The sequence below is a fragment of the Lycium barbarum genome, chromosome 6 (assembly GCF_019175385.1).
Source record: "Lycium barbarum isolate Lr01 chromosome 6, ASM1917538v2, whole genome shotgun sequence".
Taxonomy (NCBI): domain Eukaryota; kingdom Viridiplantae; phylum Streptophyta; class Magnoliopsida; order Solanales; family Solanaceae; genus Lycium; species Lycium barbarum.
Window position 1 is genome coordinate 101,071,145 of NC_083342.1, and position 26,901 is coordinate 101,098,045.

General features: G+C 36.2%; 3 protein-coding genes and 1 long non-coding RNA gene across 6 annotated transcripts; 2 read left to right on the forward strand and 2 right to left on the reverse strand.

Annotated features, from left to right (window-relative positions):
- Positions 1 to 8,795: 8,795 nt before the first annotated feature.
- On the reverse strand, positions 8,796 to 11,867 carry LOC132645054 (uncharacterized). The gene is made up of 2 exons (XR_009583981.1): positions 9,749 to 11,867; positions 8,796 to 9,136 (listed from the first exon to the last, which is right to left on the reverse strand). It is a non-coding gene; the product is annotated as an uncharacterized LOC132645054 (long non-coding RNA).
- A 326-nt stretch (positions 11,868 to 12,193) lies between these two features.
- LOC132645055 (pentatricopeptide repeat-containing protein At3g06920) lies at positions 12,194 to 16,720 on the forward strand. The gene is made up of 3 exons (XM_060361810.1): positions 12,194 to 12,592; positions 13,096 to 13,204; positions 13,909 to 16,720. The coding sequence occupies exons 2-3, from the start codon at positions 13,180 to 13,182 to the stop codon at positions 16,644 to 16,646; spliced, it is 2,763 nt and encodes a 920-aa protein (XP_060217793.1). The 5' UTR covers positions 12,194 to 12,592; positions 13,096 to 13,179; the 3' UTR covers positions 16,647 to 16,720.
- A 1,912-nt stretch (positions 16,721 to 18,632) lies between these two features.
- On the forward strand, positions 18,633 to 20,401 carry LOC132645057 (uncharacterized). The gene is made up of 4 exons (XM_060361815.1): positions 18,633 to 19,105; positions 19,368 to 19,474; positions 19,573 to 19,720; positions 19,820 to 20,401. Exons 1-4 carry the CDS (start codon positions 18,887 to 18,889, stop codon positions 20,243 to 20,245), a joined length of 900 nt encoding a protein of 299 aa, XP_060217798.1. The 5' UTR covers positions 18,633 to 18,886; the 3' UTR covers positions 20,246 to 20,401.
- Positions 20,402 to 20,601: 200 nt separating this feature from the next.
- Positions 20,602 to 26,348, reverse strand: LOC132645056 (uncharacterized). Of its 3 annotated transcripts, none has more exons than XM_060361812.1 (5): positions 25,844 to 26,346; positions 24,200 to 25,147; positions 22,811 to 23,094; positions 21,629 to 21,832; positions 20,602 to 21,312 (listed from the first exon to the last, which is right to left on the reverse strand). In XM_060361812.1, the coding sequence occupies exons 1-5, from the start codon at positions 26,208 to 26,210 to the stop codon at positions 21,181 to 21,183; spliced, it is 1,935 nt and encodes a 644-aa protein (XP_060217795.1). In that variant the 5' UTR covers positions 26,211 to 26,346; the 3' UTR covers positions 20,602 to 21,180. The 3 variants fall into 3 exon arrangements, with proteins under 3 accessions (XP_060217795.1, XP_060217794.1, XP_060217796.1); XM_060361811.1 differs by having other exon boundaries at positions 22,811 to 23,106; positions 25,844 to 26,343; XM_060361813.1 differs by lacking the exon at positions 20,602 to 21,312 and having other exon boundaries at positions 21,671 to 21,832; positions 22,867 to 23,106; positions 25,844 to 26,348.
- Positions 26,349 to 26,901: the final 553 nt, after the last annotated feature.

Here is a 26,901-nt window from a genome sequence, read left to right on the forward strand (position 1 = left end):
TACGTAGGCAGCCCACATCGGGTTCGGCCACTTTTTCAAAATATTTCAGTGTTTTGTTGTATGAGTGGAACTACGCATGGCCTGATTTCCTTTTGGATACGTAGGCAACCCACATAGGGTTCGGCCCCTTTTTTAAAAAAAAAACTCAAAAGTCTTTATTTGTATCACGAACTACGTCTGGCCTGATTCCTTTGGGATACGTAGGCAACCCGAGGCGGGTTCGGCCCTTCTATCTTAAAATTTTTATCTTCAGTTTGTCCAAACATTTTGGTTCCTATAAAATACATAAGGATTTTTTATACAAGACTTGGTCTTCCCACCGCTTAAATTCATATGTCTTAGTATCTTGAAACTGGGACAAATTTTTGAAATCGGTCAAATCACTTTCAAAAAATTTTCATTACAATTTTCTCACTTTTCGATCGTTTAGAACCAAGCGTTTCCAGGACTTGAAACTGGGACAAATTTCGAAGTCGGTCAAATCACTTTCGAAAACTTTCATTATAAGTTCTTATTTTTCAATTGTCCAGAATCAAGCATCTCTAAGACTGAAACTGGGACAAATTTTTAGAAGTAGCATAAAAGTGGTTTTAAACAAAAGTCCATCCATATTTCTAAAATGTGAGTAAATTCAAAAATCGAGTCTTCTTAATCATGTTACATATTAGAGCCACTAAGTATTTCCTTTCAAAGTCATCCAAATCTCATTACTTTTATTTTCAAAATACATTTTTTTATAACTGAAACTCCCCGGCAAAGCAAGATATGTGGTGAGACATCGAAGAACGTGGACGCGACCGAGACAAAAGTCAATTCAAGGGCCAAGTTCCCCGATATGCACAAGTCAACCAATTTTCTTTTAAACTCACAATTTTTCTTTGTTGAGACAGATCCAATTAACATGAACACGGTGCATGTATTAAATTATGGGCGTGATCAAAAAGTTAACTTTCTTCAAAATGCAAATACTCTTCAGCGTGGATGCAAAGGTAGCTTATGCCGAACGGTGGGCGTCGTTCCACTCATCACGAAATTTCAATTGCAACAGTGGATACAAGTTCATCTTCTCAACCAAGGGCTGTAAGTATAATTCTTTTAGACCCAGCTATTGATTCTTATCACTAACAGTTGTTTTAGCTCGTGACATTCATCGATGGATCGAATACATATAATCATGGACACTGACCTTGATCACCTGTTATTGGTTAGAATTCCTCAATTTCGTCATCACTTCATACATGTTCAAATCATTATCAAATTCTTTTAGAATGAAGTGTGTTAATAAGATAACAAGATCGAAATATTGCATCGTATATCAAATTGTGGGGGTTAATTATATATTTAACTTCCGTCACAACGGGACATGGATTAAGATGTGGATATCTTTTTACAATACTATTTCTAAAGTGGACGTGGATTTACATTTACATTGTGGATGCGAGCATGGAAGTGGAAATAGAATCATATTACAAAAAAAATATACATATAATTGTAGAAAGTGGATACAGATTTATGTTTTTGAAAGTAAAAGTGAATTTATTTTTGCGCCGTATAATGCAGACGGAAAGTAGATGTAAATTTATTGTTGTACCGTATAATACGGACGTCAAAGTCGACGTGGATTTATATTTTGTACCGTGAAATGCGGACGTAGATTTATATTTTGAACTGTGAAAGTGAACTTGGATTTATTTTTCTGCACCCTGAAAGTGGATGTGGATTTACATTTTTTGCACCATGGGAAGTGGACATGATATAGGCACCCACCTTAAAATGCGGGTATTTCAAAGTTCAAATTAGGCACCCACCTTAGAATGCGGGTATTTCAATGTTCAAATTAGGCGCCCACCTTAGAATGCGGGTATGTCAATTTTCAATATAGGCGCCCACCTTAGAATGCGGGTATTTCGATTTTTAATTTAGGCGCCCACCTTAGAATGCGGGTATTTCGATTTTTAATTTAGGCACCCACCTTAGAATGCGGGTATTTCAATGTTCAAATTAGGCACCCACCTTAGAATGCGGGTATGTCAATTTCAATCCAGGCACCCACCTTAGAATGCGGGTATGTCAATTTCAATTCAGGCACCCACCTTAGAATGCGGGTATTTCAATGTTCAATTCAGGCACCCACCTTAGAATGCGGGTATGTCAATTTCAATCCAGGCACCCACCTTAGAATGCGGGTATTTCAATGTTCAATTCAGGCACCCACCTTAGAATGCGGGTATTTCAATGTTCAAATCAGGCACCCACCTTAGAATGCGGGTATGTCAATTTCCAATTTAGGCACCCACCTTAGAATGCGGGTATTTCAATGTTCAGTTCAGGCACCCACCTCCGAATGCGGGTATCTTATATTTCAAGTTCAGGCACCCACCTCCGAATGCGGGTATCTTATATTTCAAGTTCAGGCACCCACCTCCGAATGCGGGTATCTTATATTTCAGTTCAGGCGCCCACCTCCGAATGCGGGTATCTTATATTTCAAGTTCAGGCACCCACCTCCGAATGCGGGTATCTTATATTTCAAGTTCAGGCATCCACCTCCGAATGCGGGTATCTTATATTTCAAGTTCAGGCACCCACCTCCGAATGCGGGTATCTTATATTTCAGTTCAGGCGCCCACCTCCGAATGCGGGTATATTATATTTCAAGTTCAGGCACCCACCTCCGAATGCGGGTATCTTATATTTCAAGTTCAGGCACCCACCTCCGAATGCGGGAATTTTATATTCAAGTTCAGGCACCCACCTCCGAATGCGGGAATCTTATATTTCAGTTCCGGCATCCACCTCCGAATGTGGATTCAACTTTCGAAGCAGGGTTGCAAGTGTAACTTCTCCAACCCTGCCTTATTTACATATATTTCTTTATTGCTAACACTTGTTTTTAGCTGATGGCTTTTGACAATATCAAAGTTGGCATCACACATCAAATCGTGGAACTATTTCTTCGGCAGCGAACTGGGGCAATTTGTCGGGAAGGATAATCAGACTTCCCAACACGGGTCAAAGATCTATCTCGAACACTCGTCTCTAATTACAAGTATTCTCTTGCGTTCCAACAATTCAATTTTCAGAATTCTCAAGTTTCTATCACAATACCCAGTGTTATCATAATTCAGCACTGAGACAATATTTTGCAAGTTTCGCGCCAATTGGGGTTCAAGTGTCGTAATTGTCCCAGAACTACACTCGACCTGATTCTCGTATAGCCCGAGATATGTAGGCAACTCAGAGACCGGAGTCCGGTCATAATCCTCTCAAGTTTCCTTTAGCCAGGACAAAATAGGCTACTGAGTCAACGTCTTTGCCCGACAATTCTTTTCATCATTACCGGGCAAAGAGGGACAAGTTGTTGACACCCAATTTTGTCCCGCCTCTCCTCCGAAATACCTATTTCGCGCTTCTAATATTTTTGAAAAATAAAATACATATATTATGTTTACTATAATTATTAGCCTCTTATCAATACCGACACTTTATTTTTCTATTATAATAATTATTATTATTATTATTATTGTTATTATTATTTATTAATATTATTATAATTCACAATTCTTATCATTTCGGCATTTTACCAGCTTACGCATTTATCTTTACATAATTAAATAATAGTATTTATTTAGTGCGGATTTTCAAAGAAAAATAATATGTATTATTACACGGCTATTATAACACCATATGATCTTATTACCCGAGTATAATAATCACACATTTTTGGTATTAAGTAATATTTTGTCACCCTCGGTATATCATTAATTAAAATGGGTCTTTTATTCAAATTTAAAAGTCAAACTATTTTTTTGCACTCGGTCCGTATTTTGACTTACCGGACCCCAAATTAAAGTCCTAGTAACTCCTAATATCTTTTGGACTAGTCTATATCTTTTATCTCAATTTTTAGATCAGTCCATGTTTAATTCATTAGCTATTCTTTTAATACCCGGTCTAAAAAATTGACCCGGTCCATTTATGGACCGGGTCCAGCCTATTTTCGTTCAGGATAAGGGAAACCCTTTAGGGTTTCCTTATCATATTTTTTGCCCCTCCGCCGTCTCTCTCTTCCTCTCTCTCACTCTCTCTTCCGCCTCCCCACCTCCCCATCGTCACCTTCACATCCCCACCTCCCCATCGTCACCTTCACATCTCCACCTCCCCATCGTCACCTTCACATCCCCACCTCCCCATCGTCACCTTCACATCTCCACCTCCCCATCGTCACCTTCACACCTCCACACCCATCACTCCACTACACCACGCGTCTGACGCCACTCCCACTATACCTCTGACACCACCCACGCCGCTGTCCTCGCCACTTCATCTTGTCTCCACCCACCTTCGTCTGACACCCCACTCCCTTCGCTCCATCTCACGCTTTCTGACATTTCCACCCACGCCTCTGCGCTCCACTCTCCTTTGTTCCCTCTCCTCTGAAACTCGAACCAAAAATCAGTCTATAAATGTGTTTTCATCATCCATTAGAAAGGGGGGGATTTTTTGGATTGGTGAAATTCATCAAGAACAGAGGATCTTTGTTCGATTCATAAAATTCCTCCAAGAACCTGTTTCCTTTTAGCCGTAGAAATCCCCTGAAGATTAAAGATCTTGAAACCCCAAAATTCTCCGAATATAGATATATATATCAAGTTTTCAGTAGTCGTAAGAAATTCGAAAGGTCGAACCAAAAACATTAAATCAATTTTCTATTTTTTCTGCTTGCCTCTGGGTAGCTTTTAATCCAAGCATACGCAAGTTCGAATTTCAAAGTGTTCGAGTGGATATCGAAACCTTCGCCTCACTTCGCTGCACCCGAAGAAGGTAATTTCCCTCTCTTCCTTGAAATTCATTTTTTTTGTTTGGGGTTTACTTGAACTATTTTCTGCAAAATTGGTTAATCTCAGCTTAATCCTACTCAGTGTAAATTCATGTTCGTTTAGTGTGTTAATCATGTTGTTCAATTGGTAGCTGATTTAGATTAGGCATCAAACCTGTTTATATGTCTAATTAGATACCCATGTTAAGTGTTAATCTATATTCATATGCTTAGTTCAGCGATTAGCATACTTACTGCTTAAAATTCTGAGTCAAATAGGTTCGATGGGTTTTATGTGTACCACGTATTAACTGATAATGACAATCTTGAAACCATGTTACTAGATTACACATGATTAAGTTGTCCTATTTTGAAGAACATGGTAAGTTCGCATTCAGTTAACAATTCTTTCATAAATTTAGATCTGACTAAATGAGCTGTTTTGTATGTTAATGATGTTGTTATTTTAAGTGTGCATATGTCGAGTGAAGTCCAGTCTAAATCATGACTTCTTATTTGGAAAGTCCAAATTTGTTTGTAGAAGGTTCGGCAGAGTCGAATTGTGGTTGTAATGGTCTGAAATGTGATCTGCGTATAAATGATAGGTTCTTCTTTTAAGCCATTTATTTTCCTTGAGCCTTGAAACAGAATGGGAATCATGGTGAATAAATAAATGTATACATCTCTTAAGTGTAAATATCTTGTTCAACATATTTCAACAAAACCAGTAGTTCCAGTACTTTTTTTTATATCAGAAAACTCATTTTTGAACCAAATAGAACTTCTAGGAATGATTTCATCTATGGATTATTGTTAGCCCTGTTTGTATTTCCCACATCATGTTGCATAAGCTAGAAATGACATATCAAGATTCTCTCTTTTCCAGTCAGCTGCTGCTGGTAGGCTTTAAAACAGTAGTAAAAATGACTCTAAATCCTAAGTCTCTTTAAATTTTGGACTGATCTGTTGCTGCTTGATAAATTCATTGTTATGGCTTGTTGTTTTGGTTGCTGAGTATTAAAAGGAAGAGCAAAGCTTAACAAAGATGGGATCTAAATCTTAAACTCATTGAAAAGGAATCATCTGATCACTAGGATTATTTAAAACCTTTGCCTTTCAAAGAGCATAACTGATTTCCTGATATCATGTGCAAGTCTTGACTTCATCTATGCATCCTTGAGATCATTTCGAATTCGATACTCCCTCTGTTTTTGCCTCTGTAATGTACGCATGTATGCCGCCTCCTGTAACTTTTAAAATTCATCTTAATGTGCGCTTCACGATTTGAATTGGGTTAAACCATGCCAAGGATAAATTTGATAAATGTAAGTTGATTGCCACTCAGTTTGTATATTTTTCATGTGTTATGCTAGTTTCTCGATATCTCGCCTATGAGTTTTAATTTAATGCAAATATGAACAAGGAGGATTATTGTTAGAACTAGTATGCGGACCTGTTTTATAAAGAGTTGATTTGGCTTTTCCGCTTCTTTGCATACTAGATTTTAATATGCTAGAAATGATCGATAATGGTTGTTTAAGTAATCCTACCTTTCAGGAAATTTCTTTTACATGCTCTTTCACCTTTAATCCAAGTTTAAATGCATTCTCTTAATAGTCTAGTTAATGCATGAAATGCTGCATATATTGGCTCGTCTGTTGATGTTGAGTCTGGAACGCAATTTTTCCACCGCTGTGTATACCTTTATTCTACTATAATGATAATATATGTTGCCCCACTAATCTTTATCTCCTCTTCTTTACATGTACACTTCGGAGCGAAATGGAGTCTTCATAAAGACTCACTGTCTGAGCAGTCTCATTTTGAGACTATGCCGCCGCTAGACCTCAATGTGCATCTCCATCTCATTTAGTTTTCTCGCTCCCTCGAACAAGTTTGAACAGAAACAAAGAGGAAACCCGGGACTTTCAGTTGCTTCTTAATTCACTCTTCTTCCTCTCCTGGATATGGTCTGAATGAAGGCAAGAAAAGAGGGAGGAAGGGGAGAATAACTACTGCATTGTTTAATTTTCTCTTATGATTAAAGGTCTCGGTTTTTCTATATCTTACTTATTTAAAACTACCAGCCTTAGAAGTTAGAATATTTTAGCTATTAGAAGGGAAATGGGGATATCAGTTTTATAAAATCTTGAGAAATAATATTAGTTTCGACCCTTAGTTGAGCTCACCTCCTGAATGGTTCAACTACTATTTTTTATGACTCTAAAAGCTTCAAAATCAGCTATATATTTCTCAAAGGGAAGCTGAAGATATTTATAATGATTTGAATTCGTCTTTAAAGTTTTTTTTTCCTTGAAAATAAGTTGTTGTTAAGTGCAAAGATAAATGAGATTTCTTATAACTTTTTAGAATTGACGTGATAAAAGAACTACAGGATTCAGTTCATTCGTAAGGTTGAAGTCTATTTTTGTTTCACAATTAATTTTAGGGCTTTGAGTCAAACCAGTTTTAAAACTGCCTGTCAATGCAAATTAGAATCAGATTTTTTATCTTTCATAATAATTTTCTATCTAATTAAGGTGTCAGGAACTTAGCTGGACAAAAGTTTAAATTTTTTTCTATTAATTTCTATCGCTTAGCCATCAAATAGTTTTTCAAATCAGTTAGCTTAACGCTACTTCTAAGTGTATGTTTTCCAACTGTTCCTATTCTTTTTTTAAAAAAAAAATATATAAACATACAAAAAAAAAAAAAAAAAAAATCTTAGAAGTCTTTAACAATCTATTATTTTATATTTAACCTTAATTAATTAACCTAAGTTTGGTCGGATAACCGTAAGTTAACGGATTCTAAAGGATGCCTAACCCCTTCCCTTTAGGATAATATAGAGCCCTTACCTAGAATCACACTGGTTAAGCAGACTATTAATGGAGGTTTAGTTTTAACTTTACCTTAGTTAATATTTAGGTGTCCTAATTCACCGTTAAATTAATTAGGTGGCGACTCCTCAAAACAAAATAAATAGGAATCACCAATATGTCATACTTCTAAATCAACCCGGTTAAAATGGGGTGTGACAGTTGTTTGTCTATTACATTGATAATTGCAATGTCTATGCATATATATATGCATATCATGTATATTATATATTTACAGAAGCTGGTACTAGCAAAAAGCTAAAAAGTAATGCAATCTGCTATTTTGTTGGTAGCAGTCATCTTGCAGCTGTGTTACGCTATGGTTGACAAAATACTTGTTGAAATTTGTAGTTAAAATTAGCGGAAGTGTTTAAGTGATGGATGTAGAAAGTGTAGTAGTAGTGCAGTTGAGTTAGTTGTGTCGCGTACTTTTTCAAAGCGTGAGGCGTCGCATATGCTCGTCTTTTTTTAATCCAGATTTTCAAAAAGACAGTGTTGTGGCAATAAGATAGTTGTTTGTGCTTTACTGTGCTTCAAAAGTTTGCTGGAAAACAAAAGGCCAAAGGTGAGGATAAGAATCTTGCAAGGAGATGATAGTAACAAAAAATGATGAGCCCTGATAACAAAATGATGCCACCATTGTTTAGAAATCAAAGTAATAAAAAATTTGCGGTTGAAGTGACACAAATTGCTTATTTCGAATTCATAATAGGGGTAAATCAGAATCCAAATCCCAAACACGTAATCTTCGAGTCTAACAATCATAGAATCCCAAATGAAAACTCAAAAGCAAATTCAGACGCATGAAATAGGCAGAGGTTTGCTCATTTTTTAAGGAAAAGCCACCACTTTTTACAACTTCATGACTTAAAAATGCATAATTATCAAACACAAAACCCATAACATAAGCAAAACTCATAAATTAAAGAATATATATATATATATATATATATATATATATATATATATATATCCCCACTCCTCTTCTTTTATATTTTTTATATTTTTGAACCTTAATTTTGTTGCTTCTAAAACAACCCCATCAAAAATATTTTTAGCAAAAACTATAAAAAAAAAAAAACTAAACAGAAAGAAGGTATTGATAAAGCGTGAATCTTGAACTATTAATACTAGAGGAAGGGGAATACGAAACACACGAATAGACTTTTAGATTGGTAATTGCAAGCCACGTGTGATGTGAAGTGCAATGACCAAATTGTGACAACTTAAAGGTAAAAAACTTACAATTTAGCCACTGCCAAAGTAGGAAAACTCTTTTTAGGTATGAAAATTGTGTCACCAATTAGAAACATCTAATGGCAGCATGGACAAGTCCTCTTTTGCAGCTAATATTCTATCCATTTGTTCCATTCATTTCTCCTTTGCCATTGCTGGAGTTGCCGAGCAACAATTCCATACATAATCCTGGTCAATCTGCCTTCAAATATTCACACACGAAAAAAAAAAAATTGGTTAGACTTGTTCAAAGCTCTAAAATCACAAAAGGGTCAATCAAAGAAATTAAAATAGAATTACTCGCTAGAAAAGTTAAAGCACATAGATTGTCATCATTTCAACATATGTAAGATGACCACTTATGGTGAGATCCCTTCTCATAAGGCAATGTTTCAAATAGACAGGAGAAAAAAAATCTTTTTGCTTAAAAAGGAAAGATCCTAACAACAACATTTAACTGTTCTGAAGCTATCTGTATTAACCGTCAAATTAGCTTCATATATGCAAAACATGATAGATTGATGCAGTCCCCAAACTGCTGCTATTCCATAAATGACCACGATGAAGCCATTCATGAATAATCAGATTTTGCACCCGAAACAATGTAGCAGTTCCTTTTTAAAAAATAACATTTCTACCAATTATGTCATATTGAACTAAGGGTAAATTATAATAGAAGGAGTTTTTAAAATCTAAATACATAGGAAGAAATAGGGGTCCTCCTAGAAGAATAAATTATACCCTCTTCAATTGAGACCAAGATATAAATTCTAGGCATTTAAAGTGAAAGATTAACATTAGAAAAATCTCATACCTTCTCAGAACATCATATGCTACGATTGGAACTTGAAAATACAAAAATCAGGCAACACGACATCTTTGTGTTTCCAAGTTTCTGTCATCAGGAAAAATGAAGCATAAACAGTAATAATGAACTTAAACTCTGCTGAAACAATTCTCACTTGTGAGATCAAATCACTGGTTAAGTAGTTTCACTTATTTTATTTTTAATTTTCTTGAGGTCGAAGCTAGGAAAATAAAGTGAAGCACTAGAATAGATAATTAAATCATCACAATCCGATTATACAGAAAAGGAACACAGAAAAAACATGGAACAAATAAAATAAAATAAAAAAGAGAAAAAAGCATGGCTAGAAAATCAAGAAGTCATTTTGTTGGTGGCTTTCTTAAAATACAAAAGTTTTGTTACATATGAAGTTGAAGTTCTACTTGATAGTGAAGTTTTAATCAATGAAGGAAACAAACACCAAATGCCAATATTCACATTCTCATAGCAAGTTCAAGCTCCTATGAGTGAGAATTAAAAACTAACCTGCCGAACCCATATAAGCCACAAACAGTCACAATCTTAAGGCAAGGAAAATTTAGGTGAAGTGAAGTGTTATAAATCAATCAATGAAGTAAATCAATTTAACTACACCACCCCGGTTAATAATATCTTATAGCACTTGGATACACAATTGAGAAAATTATAAATGAAAGAACAACTTGTCAGGCTAAGTTTATCCCATAAAATAAAACTTCAGCTCATTAATTGAGCATTTGTGCCGGCACATGCAAGCACATATGAAAATCTACGGCTACTTACCATATGGGCTTCCATTAGGTCCTTTAGCTGTGCATTTGACCCACCAGAGCAACCACGCTCTGGATCTTAACAGTCTCCTTGTTTGCCTTTGTGAAATGGTAAAAGTGCCAGAGAACGTACAGAGAAAAATGCAGTTTCAAGAAACCAAAAAAAATAGTAACACGTGTTGGTAAAGCGGAAAGTCATCTCTCACAACACCAAGATATAGTTGTGAAAATCAGCATTCTAAAACATATAAAGCTACAGAAATATGATCTTAAGGTAGCTTCGGCAAAAGATGAAGTAACATGGTACAAGCTGTGCCAAATATATGAAATAATGTGAAAACTGTTTTATTCAAAACTTTCAGAAATCCATGAAATTTCAAAGCCATTAAACACCCTAAAAAAGCATACAATCTATTGAAAACATATCAAAAATTAATTTAGTTTCAAAAGTGTTCCGATTTATCTGCTTGCATCACTCTATATAATTCACATTATCTAGCCTCTTTGTCATCATATACTTGCTCAAAAGTTTGATTAATTTTATTCAACATTTCAATGAAAGCCTGCTAAGTGCTAATTATCCAACAGGTGAGAGTTTTTTTTTTTTTTTTTTCTCCAGCCCTCAATGGCTACTTCACTCCCTAGAGCTTTCTCTTTACTCTCTTGCTTCGTTCAACCATTAATAAACCTTCCTTATCACCATTTTCATCTCCAACACCTTCTTTCTTCACCATGAAGCCCAAGGTCCCACGCCCACATAATTTCTTGATTCATCTTATTAAAAAAAATAAAAAAATTTGTTCACTTTTTCACATACCCATATAAATTCTTACAAATCCAACGAAAAAACAAAGATGAAGGGAAATAAATTCCTTTTTCTCCTTTTTTTTTTTAGTACCAACTGCGGCAATTATGGAATATAAAATTAAAAGTACCAATTTTTATAGACTACGATATCAACTCCCAAACACAACTTAGAAATTTTGATTGGAAGTTGCTTGTTTGGAGATTCTTTGAGCTGATTTGGTGTGATTTTGTTTTTTTCAATTCCTAATGAAGATGATGATGATGTTGATGAGGATGAAGGAGAATTAGGTATGGATTTTCAGATCCTCATATTGAAAACGGAGTATGGAAAATTGAGAGATTTTTTTTTTTTTTTTTTTTTTGAAGAAGAAGAGTAGATGGATGGAGGAAGGGGAGAAATTAATAAAAAATGGAGGGAAATTAAAGATGTGTCACGTTGGCCAGGTGCGTGTGGACAAACGCCTATTAATAATTGAGAGTTGTCATATTGGACTGCCACATCAGCAAAAAAACGGGCATTTTGATACTGAAAAAATTTATCCAGGAATAATAGGACCCTCGCAAAGATTAGGTGTGTAGTTAAAATTTTAATCAAACGTTCAGTTATTTTGAGTATTTTCTCATGAGATTTTTCAGATGAGCACATAGGGCGTTTGGCTGAAAGCCACGTATAAGAACACGTGTATTGAAATAAGAACAGGACATAGAACCTAAAATGACAAAAATGCCCTTCAACAGTGAGAATGGGCTGAAGCAGGGATGTCGATCCAGTGGTTAAACCCACTCGTGAAATAATTTTACCCCAAAATATACTCAACCAAAACACCAAAATTTGAAAAGTTGATTCGATTAGATATTTAAAAAAATTGTCCTACTCTATTAAATATTCTAAATAAGAAATAAATATTTAAGTAGTAGAACCACATAACAAAAAATGAAATGTATTGACCATGTTATTTTTCTCGGTAATGAAATAATACATTATGGACTTTACTTCATCACCCCTGAAATCTGAATAGATTGAACATGAAAGAACCCTATGTTTAGCCAGGATCTTGTACTAATCACTCTCAACTAGTTTTTGAAGTGAAAAACTCCTCACATGTAACTTCTTAGAGCATAAACCCTAACACTGCTTAAACCCTTTCTGAAATAACTTTAGGGTCCATTTTTAGTTCTTGGGGGTATTAAATTTGTCCATCCAAATCTCCGTGCTATTCCATTTTTTGGAAAGTATTTGAGCAATCAATCAGAGGTATATGATTTACTTACAAAAATGCAAGTCCCAGTCTTTCTTCTCCAATTCTTGTTTATTTTTTTCTTCTTCCTTTGTTTTATCTGATTTTCCTTATTTCATGAAATTGGTTGCAGCCCGGTTATGGTTTTTCTTTGTATTGTAGGATTTTCTAGTTGACCAAGAAAGCTTAACTTTGCAAGCCATATTATAGATTGGTCTTTTATTTCAAATTTAGTTGCCATTTAGTTCTTATATTTCATTGCTTTGCGTTAAATTCTCCATTTGAACTAGTAAAGTTTTGAACTTTGAAAGCCAGAACATAAAGAATTGGTCTTTTATGTCAAAATTTTAATTGTGGTCTATCTTGAAATACTTCTGCAGGACTGTTGTAAGATAATTTGAATAATTACTTACCAAAAATAGATTGTATTTGCAGCCTATTTGTTGTCTGGTACCTAGTATTCTATGTTCTATTCATTTGTTTGTTTCAGGTTGAACTAATCTTTTCCTTTCTACTGTAGGTCTCGACTTCTCGATTTGTCTACTTGACAGGTTGAGATGCTTGCAGGAGAATAATGACATAGCCGCAGCTGGAACGTGCTAGTATGAGGTTACAATTTATTAACAGAGGTACCCCAATTTTATTTTTAAACAAGTCAAATGTTCCCTAATTATTTGGCTGCCTTTTCCTTGGAGAACTGGAAAAATTGGAAGAATTTCTTGCCTTGTGTTGCTTATCACCTTCCATTATCTGTGATGCATTGTTTCCCTTGCTGTAAAACTGCATATTCTGATATTTATGTGTATAGCTCAGCTACAAAATTGGTCTTCAAATACCTACATGATGCAATAGTTGGGATTGATCTATCTTAAGCAATTTTTAGCACATAGCAGTAGGAGGCACAGTGCTGATTCCTAGCTGTTCTACTGATCTTCCTATAAACTCCATTCTGAAAAACGTAGCAAAAACAAATTATTGAATATTAGGATGAAGCAGGTCCAATTGAGCGGAATGGTTATTGAGGATTTATATAGACAACCTCAACTAGTTCAGGATTGCGCGTAATTGTTGTTGTTGCTGTTTAAGTACCTAGGCAATGGTTATTGATTAGGCTTTGAGGATACTTTTTTTGTTGAAATTTACTTAAAGAACTTTGGGAAAGAAGAAACAAATTACACAGTGAGGGGGGAGGGGGATGCCTTGGTCTAAATGCTTTGCCAATAGAGGTACTGATCTTTCTGGAAGCCAGGAGTATTTTATTTCCTTGTAGTCTCCTTTTCTTTCGTTGCAGCACTGTATCGTAGTTGCTTACTCTTTTTATGTTCTGCTTTAGGATTGCGATCTCAGTACAACTTAAAATGCACCCCTGTATTTGCTTATTGCAAGAGGTACTCAGTTTCCAATAATGGAGATTCCAACTTGGATAGACCTGTCAGTTCCTTCATTCCAGAGAGGAACCCCGAATTTTCAGGCCGATTGGAGAACGTGCAGAATGGAGTAGATAATGCGCATGGGTGGAACGAGGCTTTTTCAAGCAAATTGGAGGGTGTAAGACAAGCAGTGGGTAATGTTTGCAAGATCTTGCAGAGTGGTCCTTGGGGACCTTCCATGGAGATTGCTTTATCCAAATGTGATGAAAATCCTAGCACTGAATTGGTCACCGGAGTATTAAGGCGGCTAGAGGATGTCAACGCAGCATTAAACTACTTCCGATGGGCTGAGAAGACAACTCGTCAAGCACATTGCCCTGAAGCATATAATTCACTTCTCATGGTAATGGCCAGGACTAGAAATTTCGAATATCTGGAACAGATTTTGGAAGAAATTAGTCTCGCTGGATTTGGCCCATCTAACACTGTATCGATTGAGTTGGTTGCAGGCTGTGTAAAGAAGCAAAAAGTTAAAGAAGCGTTTGATCTAATTCAAACCATGAGAAAGTTTAAGATTCGCCCTGCATTTTCTGCATATACAACTGTAATAGGTGCGCTGTCTGCTAGACAAGAACCTGATCTCATGCTCACGCTTTTTCATCAGATGCAGGAATTAGGATATGAAGTAAATGTACATTTATTCACGACAGTAATTCGAGCTTTTGCTAGGGAGGACAGAGTTGATGCTGCTTTGTCCTTGTTGGATGAGATGAAAAGCAATGCTTTTGATGCAGATATTGTCCTCTATAATGTTTGCATTGACTGTTTTGGTAAGGCTGGTAAAGTTGATATGGCCTGGAAATTCTTTCATGAGTTGAAGGCGCATGGTATTTTGCCTGATGATGTGACATATACCAGTATGATTGGGGTTCTTTGCAAAGCTAATAGATTGAATGAAGCTGTAGACTTGTTTGAGCAGTTCGAGTTCCACAGGACTGTTCCATGTGCATATGCTTATAATACCATGATCATGGGTTATGGATCTGCTGGAAAATTTGATGAAGCATATAGTTTGCTTGAGAGACAAAGACAAAAAGGGTCCATACCGAGTGTGATTGCGTATAATAGTCTTCTTACTTGCCTTGGGAAGAAACAAAGAGTAGACGAGGCATTAAGGATATTTCAGGAGATGAGGAAAGATGCTGCACCTAATCTTTCAACCTATAATATTCTCATAGACATGCTCTGCAGGGCACGGAAGCTTGATGTTGCTATAGAAATTCGTGACACCATGAAGGCAGTTGGCTTGTTTCCTAATGTATTGACTGTGAATATAATGATTGATCGTCTATGCAAGGCTCAGCAACTTGATGAAGCATGTTCTATCTTTGAAGCTATGGATCATAAAGTTTGTAGACCAAATGAATTCACATTTTGTTCTCTGATAGATGGCCTGGGTAGGCAAGGGAGAGTCGATGATGCATACAGACTCTATGAACAAATGTTGGATTTTGATCTTAGCCCTACTGCCATTGTCTATACATCTCTCATCAGGAACTTTTTCAAGTGTGGGAGAAAAGAAGATGGCCACAAAATTTACAAGGAGATGGTGCGGCGAGGAACTTCTCCTGACCTTACCCTCCTTAATACTTATATGGATTGTGTTTTCAAAGCTGGTGAAACAGAGAAAGGTAGGTCTCTGTTTGAGGACATCAAGACTTGGGGATTCACTCCAGATGTCAGGAGCTATTCCATACTAATCCATGGCCTCATAAAAGCCGGCTGTGCTCGTGAAACATATGAGCTGTTCTATGCAATGAAGGAACAGGGGTACGTGCTGGATACTTTTGCTTATAATACTGTTATAGATGGATTCTGCAAATCAGGTAAAGTGAATAAAGCTTATCAGCTGCTGGAGGAGATGAAAGTAAAAGGTCTTGAGCTAACTGTAGTAACATATGGCTCTGTCATTGATGGACTTGCTAAGATTGACAGACTTGATGAAGCTTACATGCTTTTTGAAGAAGCAAAATCTAAAGGTGTTCCATTAAATGTGGTTATATACAGTAGTCTTGTAGACGGATTTGGTAAAGTGGGTAGAATAGACGAAGCATATCTAATTATGGAAGAATTAATGCAAAAAGGCTTGTCACCAAATGTATACACATGGAATTGTTTGCTTGATGCACTAGTGAAGGCTGAAGAAATAGATGAAGCCCTTGTTTCCTTCAAGTCGATGAAGGAGTTAAAGTGCACTCCAAATACTTTTACTTATAGCATTATCATTAATGGTCTCTGTAGAGTAAGAAAATTCAATAAAGCATTTGTATTTTGGCAAGAGATGCAGAAAGAAGGGCTAAAGCCCAATATGATCACCTATACGACCATGATCGCAGGGCTTGCAAAGGCTGGAAATGTATCAGAGGCTGATAAACTCTTTCAGAAATTTCAAGCCAAGGGAGGTAAACCAGATTCTGCTTGTTACAACACTATGATAGAGGGGCTAAGCATCGCAAACAGGGCAGTGGAGGCATATGAGCTATTTGAAGAAACAAGATTACGAGGATGTAATATATATACCAAAACTTGTGTTATTCTTTTAGATGCATTACACAAGGCTGAATGCCTTGAGCAGGCTGCAATTGTGGGTGCTATATTGAGAGAAATAGCAAAATCGCAGCATGCTTCAAGATCTTTATAATGTTGAAATATGTACTTTGTCACAATAAAGAATTTTTCGGTTTCATAATTCAAGGTCTGATCTTTTATTTCTTATTTATTGGTCAAACAATTGCCCCATTAAATGTTTCTTTCGTCATGCTTTCTGTTCTTCCACTCTGCTACACACACACACACTCGCTTACGCATGATATATAACTACATTTTTAAATGTCTTCTAAGGGGAGTCAGTTGAATATTCTGTAGAGAATCAGCCTCACATAATGGTGTTAGATGCCTCACAGTGCTCGCAATTGAACAGTCATGGTAGAGCAATGTTTTGTTGTTCTCTCTGCTGAAACTCTAAACCCATTGCTGAACTGGAAATCAAAGTCGCTCACTCTCAAAACCAGTCCTGTATCTCTAGTAGTTTAACTACTTCTACACTTTGGCATTTCTCAAGCTTAATGGCTGTGAGGTTAATCTTTTGAAGTTATAACCACTGTATATTCAGTGAGGGAATCTTGTTAAGTTTAGCCTGACATTGATTCTTAGTATATTAAGGTGTTTTGACTATGTTAAATGATGCTTGACATGTTATACTGGTATCAGTCTTTGAAGAAACTTGGATGCTTGTATCTTTGCTTGCGTACTATAATGTGTTTTATCCAGCTTAAAGGCTACAGCTGTGCAAGCCTATGAACAGAACCCGTGCTCTGAAACTGCAAAAACTCCCGCGGTGGGTGATGTAGCAAGAAGCCTGTGATGTACAGGGCGCCACAAATTATGAATTCGCCACTCGGGACACAAAAAGAAATGAAGAAATGTTCTTTTAACCAAACGTGAAAGTGATTTGTCATTCGATGGCTTTTTCATGTAACTTTACTCTCGACTTTGATAAATATCCACAAAGGTCCACCATCAGCCATTCCACATTGTGCCTAGCAGAGACATACGGGCCTTCATGTCCATTTAGAAATTCAGCTGAGGAAGTAGATTCAGTTCGGAGACTTGAAAAATCTTTTTCCTCCCACTGGAATAGAAGAATGAAGGAGTGAAGTTAATTGGCCCTTCTCAGGCTAACCGATATGGAAATCTTACTCAATCTTCAGCTCTTACCATGGTTGTCTAAAACAAAAAAAAGGAGATGAATCTTCCTAAAGTTACAAAGAGGTAATAGGTGCATTGAACCTACATTTACTGGCTTAAAATTCTAGATTTGTCTCTGCTCATCTTCTACTTTAACCAATTTGTCTAGCGTTTGTGCGCTACTCAGAACAACTAAAAGCAATTGTGCTGTGTTGAAATACTTGATAGTAGTGTATTTTTGTTGTATGAAATAAAAATGGTTATTCTAAAACAGCAAGTGACAGAGAGCTTCAATGTTAATTTTGCCTCTCCGGAATTTCAATCTACCTACACATTGGGCACGTTCGTCTTTCTTATATTTCCTGATTGTTTTTTATTCTTTAAGCAAAATATTCACATTCTTAAATATGTTTAATAGCATTAAACTGTGTCCGATCGATCGATTTTACTTAATAAACTTTTAACCTATATGGGAACCTCAAAACAACTCTAGTCCTCCTCCTATGTACTATTGTTTGGTGATAATATACAAGGTAGGGGTAAATGTCAATCCCCCAACACCCTAAGGTACTATAACCTGGGTGAACAACATTAAGATTAATAAAAAAAAAAAAAAAAAACACAACAGAAAACTGTTTTCCTATCGACGTAAGGACTGTGAGAGTTGTACGATCAAAAGTTTTATGTATAGACTTTGTAAGAAATATTTAATAATCAGGTCAGCTATAATGTGATTATAAGTAATCTTATACTAATAATAATAATAATTGGTAACCTATTAGAATAATAATCAATTTACTATCACATGAAACTATATAAAGTAATGTAAAATATGCACACAGTATCGATATACTATATAATTTAAACTTAAAATGATAGAAAAAGAAAAAGTAAAATCTTGGATAGTATACGTTCCCCCTTTACTTTTTCAAAATGATAGTCAATATAGGATTCCTTGTCAATTGTGACAAAATCCCACAAAAAAAAAAAAAAAAAAGTGACCGTTGCAAAAAGTCTCCCTTTTCTTCCTATTGCTATTGCTATTCGTTATCCCTTTTCAAATTCAAAACTGACCGTTGCAAAAATCTATCCTTTTACTAATGCCCCAAACTCCAAAACCCATTCATAAATCACTCTCATCTCATCTCCTCCAAAAGACCATTCCAAGAAAAATTGTACAATCTGAAATTCAAAATGGCACTCAGATCTCTCGATAACGCTCTCCCAGTGGCAATAGACAGACCCAAAAAGCAAGCAAAAGTAGTCATAGCAGTAAGCCAGAATCCAAAACAACCTGATTGTGTCGTCGTCAATGACGAAAACAAGGCCCCTTTGCCACCCGCAGATGCCACCGTTGATTACATCCCATCTGAGAATCTTGAAGCCATTGCTGATCCAGATAGCAAAATCCAAGTATGTCTCACTTTTTTTCTTTTCATTTCCTCCTTAAGTTCTTCACTTTTTCTTGAAATTACGTTTTTAAAACCGTTTCTCTTATTTTCTTCTCTTTTCATTTCTCTGAGCCGAGTATCTTTTGGAAACAACCTCTCTACCCCACAAAGGTAGGGGTAAGGTCAGGTACATTCTACCCTCCCCGGATTCACTTGTGGGATTACACTGGGTATGTTGTTGTTGTACTTCTTAAAAACCATTTGATGGATTTTGTAAATTTCAGGGACTTGTTGGAGGGTTGGAATCCAAAGATTGGTTGGAAATTTGTCGCTCGCTGAATGATACTAGGCGATTTGCACTGTTTCACTCTGCCCTCTTACTTCCAATTCTGTAAGTTCATCTCTTTAATTGTTTTTGTCTGATTTAGTTATTGAAATTTGTGGAATGGGAGATGGGAGATTTACTTTTTGGGGTTTTATAATTTGTAGGGACAAAGTCTTAGTGGTGATAGTTAAGTCAATGAAAAATCCAAGAAGTGCTCTTTGCAAGACTTCTGTCATGGCTTCAGCTGATATCTTCAAAGCCTTTGGTGATGAGTTATTTGAATCACCTTATTCTGATGCATTTGACAATCTGGTATGTATATCTCCCCTTAACGCGGCCTTCCCTGAATAATCGAAGTTGGTAACATTCTGGTAATGTTGGGCTTAATTGGATTATATATGGTTTTTACAGATGTTGCAGCTACTACTGAAAGCATCTCAAGACAAAAAGTTTGTTTGTGAAGAAGCAGATAAGGCACTCAAGACAATGGTGGAGTCCATGACTCCTCTTTCTTTGCTTCATAAGCTTCATACCTATGTGAAACATTCCAACATGAGAATCAGAGCAAAAGCTGCTATCTCAATATCACATTGTGTTTCTAAGATGGAACTGGATGGAATGAAGGAGTTTGGACTTGTTTCGTTGGTTCAAATTGCTGTAAACTTGCTTAATGATAGACTCCCCGAGGCAAGAGAAGCAGCTAGAAGTATCGTGGTTTCAGTATACGAGGCGTTAACCCAGAATGAAGAGGAGAAACAAGAGACATGGCAAAACTTTTGCCAGTCTAATCTTTCAGCTATTCATGCACAAGCCATAGTTAAAATTGTCTCCTCCTAGTAGACTAAGTTTAGCAGTAAAAGCTCTTGTTTAGTCAGTCTTTGGGAGCAGCAGCAGCAGGCTGCGAACTTCATCTATGAATTGTTATCTTTATATATGTAATCTTTCCTAGGTAATTATTATTGGTTCCTAAATTAAAATAGGCTCTCTTTATCATCTTCTTGAGCTCAAGAAAAGCAGCACAAAGTCAATAAAATGCCGACCATGAAAAATAATGCCTCGTGAAATTTAGAGGAGAAAAAAGATCACCAAAGAGAGGCTACGTATGTAAACACAATGCTTGCTGCTGCACTATCAAGGTTATTGAAACAGTAAATTTTTTTTTCAGCTTAGTGTGTACCGCTCAGACTAGGGAATTGATATCTTAGCAAATTCATTGCCAGGCAAAGGTTTTCTCACCCAACAATGCAAAAGAAAAGCATAACCCCCAATAAAATGTTAGCGTTGATGCACATTTCACATGAATTCTCGAAGCTTCATAAATAGACAAAAAAAGAGGGGGCAGCCCTTTCTAAAAGAAAAAGAAAAGGCTATTTGATCTTACAGAAACAAGATTTAGACCACCACATAGAAATCCGAAATGATCCTCATTCTCAACCAAGGACTCCAAATAAAGATTTTGTATCCCACATAGATAAAAATGCTCTTCCGAAATGATCCATCAGTAAAGATAGAGACCCTCATTCTTGTATCTACTGCAACCAAGGATTCCAAAACAAGATTGTATCCCCAATAGATAAAATGCTCTTCCGAAAGATCCATCAGTACGATAGAGACCCTCATTCTCGTATCTACTGCAACCAAGGATTCAGGTGGATTCAATATCTGTTGCAACCAAGGATTCAGGCGGACTCAATCTCTCACTATCATAGATGCCAGGATATCCCCAAAATTTCTCCAGCGACAAAGGTCTAATCCTTTTCTATAGAAACCCTTCATTCTTGTTCTACCAATGAGCGCAAAGCCATCTCAGCATCAGCCAATGGTTGTCCAGCATAAAGCTTCAATTTCCCCTTCTTCACAACGATTACCTTCATAGTATGTGATCTAATTGCCTCACTAAGTTCCTGAAAATATGTAAGTATTGTATGTGACTTCTTAATAAGTGAATGGTCAACATCAAAAAATCCATGGTACATGCACAAGTTGAGGATTTCAGTTATAAATGCAAAGGTTCATAGATAATGTCACATCTTTCAGAGTAACAAATTAACCAAATTTTCTTGAGTGTCAATCTCAACAGTACCAAAAGTCCTTGAAAGGGTAGTAGGGCTCTTGTCATCAAAAAGTTAGTAAGGCCCTCCAAATGCAAGTGGAATAGAATATATTATGCACCGTGTGGAAATGACATAGATATACGCAATACAAGCTTCATATTCTTACTTTAACTGGTAAAGGGACAATTTCAGCACTGAAATCTCCCAAGTCGTCAAAGAAGGACTGTAAGAGATAACAAAAATTGGTGGCATCACCACGATCTTCAAAGGCGACTGTATGAGATAAGCTACCATTCACTTGAGAGCTACTTTTTAAGGCAAATAATCCTTCTGTTCCTTCATCATCATGACCTCTCCGCATGCGTATAGCCTGCATAGAACAATGGCATTTAGTGACAGAAGCATGAAGCAAGAGCCACAGCAAACACATTAATTCAGACTTCGGAAAAATTGAATCAGATAAGAAAAGCAAAAACATATCCATTCTGACATGGAATGATTAAGATTTGTCCACACAAAATCATAATACATAAATATTGTTGTTACTTGTGAATATCCAATATAAGGTCGATGAATCACACAAGACAATTGCCAAATACCTATCTTGCTATACTGCATGACTGGTACTTCAACAACCGGATGTCAGCAATACCCAACTAAAAAGTACTCTAATCTCAGCACAGATATTCAAGTGCCTCAGTAAGGGGTATCCATGAGGTATAATAAAACACAATCATAGGGGAGAGCAACAACCAAAAAAGAAGGGTACAGTAATACAATTGGCAAGACACAAATGGCTGGTGGTTAAGCACTTCTAGCACGATGCTATATAAAATCTGATTAATATTCCTCACATGATAATACAATGATTCCGTTCATAAAAATAATGACAATGCAATTATCCCTAGTTCAAGTAAACTGCAATAACATTAGTCATGGACTCTTGGCTTCAGTTCCACATATTTTTTTTTTTTTTTGAGAAACAAATTCAGTTCCACATATTAGCTTCCTCCCGGACTCGCGTCACTTGACATCTTCCAAAATATAAGCAGGGCTCAATTTTGTGTAGGGGATTGCCCACTTTAGTACATTCCAATCACCATCTTGATGCTGGTTCCTGACTCATTAATAAAATCTCTTGCTTACTGATGAAAGATATATATATATAAGCAGGGCTCAACCATTTTTTTCTTTTGACACTACCAAGTTGTAATACTTAGAACTACATGTGCAGATGCTATCAGATAATCAGAAAGTAAAACAGCTACAGAAGAAAACATTATATAGCACAAATGCAAGCTGTCGAAAACAAACAAGTAGCAAGTGGACATAGATCCCATATACATACAAGAACATAAGGAAGACTGAACCACCAAATGTCAGTATCATTTCCTGATTTCGTACCCTCCTTTGGTTTCACTGCTTTTTGGTCCTTAACCTCCATATTTGAAGTTCCATTTCTATTTGACTTCTTGCGTCTGTTCATCGTTGTAGTACTCTTCAGACGACGTGATTCTCTTGAGTCCATAGCTTCAACCAATGTATTTCCAGTATTTGAAATAGTTGAAGTCTCCTGAATGCTTGATTCGTTTGAGTCTACAGCTTCAAACAAACTGCTCCCATTGTTTCTATCTACAGAAATATCTGTAGGTTACAATCAAACAGTGGTACAATTAAAATGCATCTCTTATTGATTACAGGAGCTAGTGTAACAACAGACAAAATACTGGTTCCCCAGTTTCTCACATTTTTTTTCAACAGGGTATTCAATAGGTGCAAGATACAAATGCTTAACACTATAAACTACATATTCAGAAGGTAAACAATAGAATACAAACCTTAGGCCGCGAGATAGCATGCGATCACACAAAAACGAGTTCTTTGCATTTTGCACCCTTAACATGTGCACAAATTTTTAATTTGCATCTTGTCCTTTTATTTTAAATGATTTACCCCCTATCCTATTTGTTTCTTTAAAAAACTACAACATAGTTCATTTCAGATGGGATAAAGTGGGGGAATAGAGGGAGGAAACACGAGTAAGTGCAGTTAATCTCTGTTACAATAGGATATTGAGTAGTGTAGCCGTTAGTTTGTTTGTACCCTAAGGTTCTAAAGAATGACATTGAGAAGGATGTTTGATGACTTGACATATCTATGAAACTAGCCAAGAACATACACTCTGCAACTAATTTGGAGTTTCTCCGATTCAAACAACTATAGTGAATATTCTCCCCATTAATTGCAACATGATTTTTCTTTAGAATACTTCTTTGCAGTATTTCTTTCCACATGGGAACTAAATCAATGGAAACTTGGGGAAAAGAAGTGGATGAAATGAGGAGGTACAGAAAATCTTATTCTTAATTACCTGAGCTCATTGAAACTGACATGAAACTGCTGATTATTAATTTACAGATCACAGATGCCGCCACTTTGATGACTTGCAAATTATTAATGTCACTGAATTGTCATTGTTAAGTGGCTAGTCTTGGTCTGGAAACTTCTTGCTCCCTCTCTTCAGTTCCTTTTTCTTTAGTTAATTATGTAAGTTTCTATTTTACCCCTCACATAACAAACCCTTGTAAGGTTTTGCAATGAATTATATAGATGTGGGAGTAAACTGTAAAAGATAAGCGGATAAGGTGCAAATCAAAAAGTTGTATACACAATGGGGTGTAAGATGCATAGAACTCCATAAAAACAAAACCAGCTGAAAGGGTTTTTAGAGTATTACCAATTTCTGGTTCAGATTCCTCTAAGTCTGACGCAATTCCTTTTTTCTTCCTCCCGCTCTTCTCCAGTGAGTTCTTCTTGACAGCTTTGATAACATCAACTTTTCCACCTTCGACTTTTTTAGCACTCCTTTCTCCCCTCGCCTTGTTTTCAGAAGATTTCTTCACCCATACAGGTGATTCGGTTTCTGCATCTTCAGTGCGAGAATCAGGGGTGAGCAGGTCTACCTCATCATCACCTGACACATCAACTCCACCTTCTCTATTTCCATTCTTCAGCACTTCGGTGTTGCCTTTCAATGTTTTATCTCCATTTGTACCAACATTTTGATGGTCAAGGGCCATAAAACCCTTTGGTTTATTACTTGGTTTACTGGAAAAATCTCTAAATTTCTGCTTTCTTTTAAATATTAAAGCAGCACTAAGCTCTTTATCATCCAATTTACCACCATCATCCCTGTCATTTTTACCAGCAAAATTTGTAGGCTGTTTGTTGCCAACCTTTCCCAGTCTCTTTTTCAGCTTGATTAATCGTTCATCAACTTCCTTTTTTATCCCCATTTTAACATCACTATCCTCAATTTCTTCCTCGTGCTCCTCATCAACGTCACCGCCCTTCGACTCCAACCTTTCCTTCTCTCTTGCCTCCCTTGCCATATGTTGAATTTCCTCAATCTTCTTCTCCATTTCAGCCTCGTCCACAAAAACAATTCCCCCATTTTCAATACTCTGCTTTCCATCCCCATTCACTAACATTCTCATTTTGTACTTACTTTTACCTTTCGAATCCAACTCCAGGACTTCATTTTTATAGTCATTACGATCCAAACTTCCATTTTTCCCACTATAATCAGCTGACCCAAATACCCAAATAGCACAAACCGTTTGAAATACAAAGGCTCCAAAAACCCATAACCCAAATTTCAGCAACGAACTTTTACCAAAGGTACCTACAATGCCATTAATAACTCATTTTTAATACTCCCTCCGTCCCAAAATAAGTATTGCTTTAGCAAGAACAATTAGCAAAAATAATTTGTCCCAAACTAACTGTCGCTTTGGAAATTCAAGACAAAAAATAGTAATTGTTTCCAACTATACCCTTATATTAAAGAACTACAGTACATCTTTTTAATAGTGCTCAATTCTCAAAAAACATCAAATAAATAGAGGTAACTTAGTAAACTATACCTTGTATTTACTCCCTCCATTTCTAACTAAATGGTTTTTAGGCTTTTCATTTTGTTTCAAAATAAGTGGCGCTTTAGGATTTCAAGAAGAAGTTGATCTTATTCTTCCAAAATTACCCTTATTTACATAATCAAGAGTAATTAAGTAGGTTTTCTTTCTAAGCATTTAATTAAGGGTAAGTTAGTAAAAGTCACTCCTAATTTTCTAGGACTTTCTTAAGGGGTGTGCATAAGCTTAAAAAACCACTTATTATGAAACGGAGGGAGTATTATTTTTCTTAATGGGGGTGTGAAATGAGCTAAAGCAACAGTTATTTTGGAACGGAGGCAGTAATTTATAACGATCAAGATCCAAATTCCCATTTATCCTAGTATATAATCAGCTGATCAAACACCCAAACAGCACAAATCATCTCAAATAAATTTGCTTCAGTAATAGGGTGTTAGAAAATGTACGTGCAGCGGCATTTACAGCTCCGGAGGGACCTGAAACTTCCGAAAGCCGGAGTTCTTGATTTTCCGACGTGTCAAGCTCGTCCCCGGCGGCTAATTCGGAGGGCAAAATGTGGGTTTGTTGAAGTGGGGTTTCACAGAATGTACTTTCAGTTCCTTTGGGGTCTGAAAGCCGGAGTTGTTGATTCAAAATATGGGTGTGTTGTTGAATTGGGGTTTCAGTTAGGGGTATATTAGTAGTGGTTTTGAGTATTTTGGGGCGGAGATAGTTTTTCCTCTTTGTAAGTTTTCTTGGGCGGGGTGTGGTTAAGGCAGAAGCTAAAAGAAGAGGTTTCCTTGAATATGGAGGAGTGATGCAAGCTCCTGCCATGCCTGTGGAGTTGGAACCTCAAAACTCCAAACTTGAATTTGCAAATTCGTTTCAATATAAATGCTTGTTGCCCATTATGCTTGTTATTAAAAGCATAAATTAGCGGATCCACACTCTCATTTGAACCTTCTTGACTTAGAGGACGTTTAGATTGTAAAAAAAAAAAAAAAAAACTACTCCCTCCGGTTCCAAATAATTGAGTTTGGATATATGGATTAAGAAATTCATTAATTTCTAAAAATTTAAGATGTTTTGATTGAAATATTCTTAATTATGATTTGACATAATTATTATAGAAATGGAATGTATCAAGGGCAAATTAAGAAAAAGAAACAAAATATTTTCTTGATTTTGTGAAACCTCAATTATTCCATACTGGAGGGAGTAAGAGTCCGTTTGGATTGGCTTATAAGTTGCTTATAAGCTGTTTTCAGCTTTTTTGAGTGTTTGGCTGGCCAGCTTAAAGTCATTTTGTGCTTAAAATAAGCTTAAAAAAATAATTGGGCCTATTTGACTTAGCTTATCTAAAGCAACTTATAAGCCAAAAAAATAAGTTAAACTACCCAACTTATTTTTTTTAGCTTATAGCTTATAGGCGTAAGCCCATCCAAACAGGCTCTAACTTATAAACTAAAAAGCTAAATGTCATAAGTAAGAATATTCAATTTTTGACTTTTGACTTATTTTGATA

Bases quoted from the DNA above. Each gene is read 5' to 3' on its own strand.
- LOC132645055 (XM_060361810.1), top strand. From the start codon at position 13,180: ATGAGGTTACAATTTATTAACAGAG. The intron at 13,205-13,908 runs GTACCCCAATTT...GTTCTGCTTTAG, and splicing joins GTTACAATTTATTAACAGAG to GATTGCGATCTCAGTACAAC.
- LOC132645057 (XM_060361815.1), top strand. From the start codon at position 18,887: ATGGCACTCAGATCTCTCGATAACGCTCTCCCAGTGGCAATAGACAGA. The intron at 19,475-19,572 runs GTAAGTTCATCT...TATAATTTGTAG, and splicing joins GCCCTCTTACTTCCAATTCT to GGACAAAGTCTTAGTGGTGA. The intron at 19,721-19,819 runs GTATGTATATCT...TGGTTTTTACAG, and splicing joins CTGATGCATTTGACAATCTG to ATGTTGCAGCTACTACTGAA.
- LOC132645056 (XM_060361811.1), bottom strand. From the start codon at position 26,210: ATGGCAGGAGCTTGCATCACTCCTCCATATTCAAGGAAACCTCTTCTT. The intron at 25,148-25,843 runs GTACATTTTCTA...ATGGCATTGTAG, and splicing joins AGCTGTAAATGCCGCTGCAC to GTACCTTTGGTAAAAGTTCG. The intron at 21,833-22,810 runs GTATGTATATGG...TGTTCTATGCAG, and splicing joins TCAGTCTTCCTTATGTTCTT to GCTATACGCATGCGGAGAGG.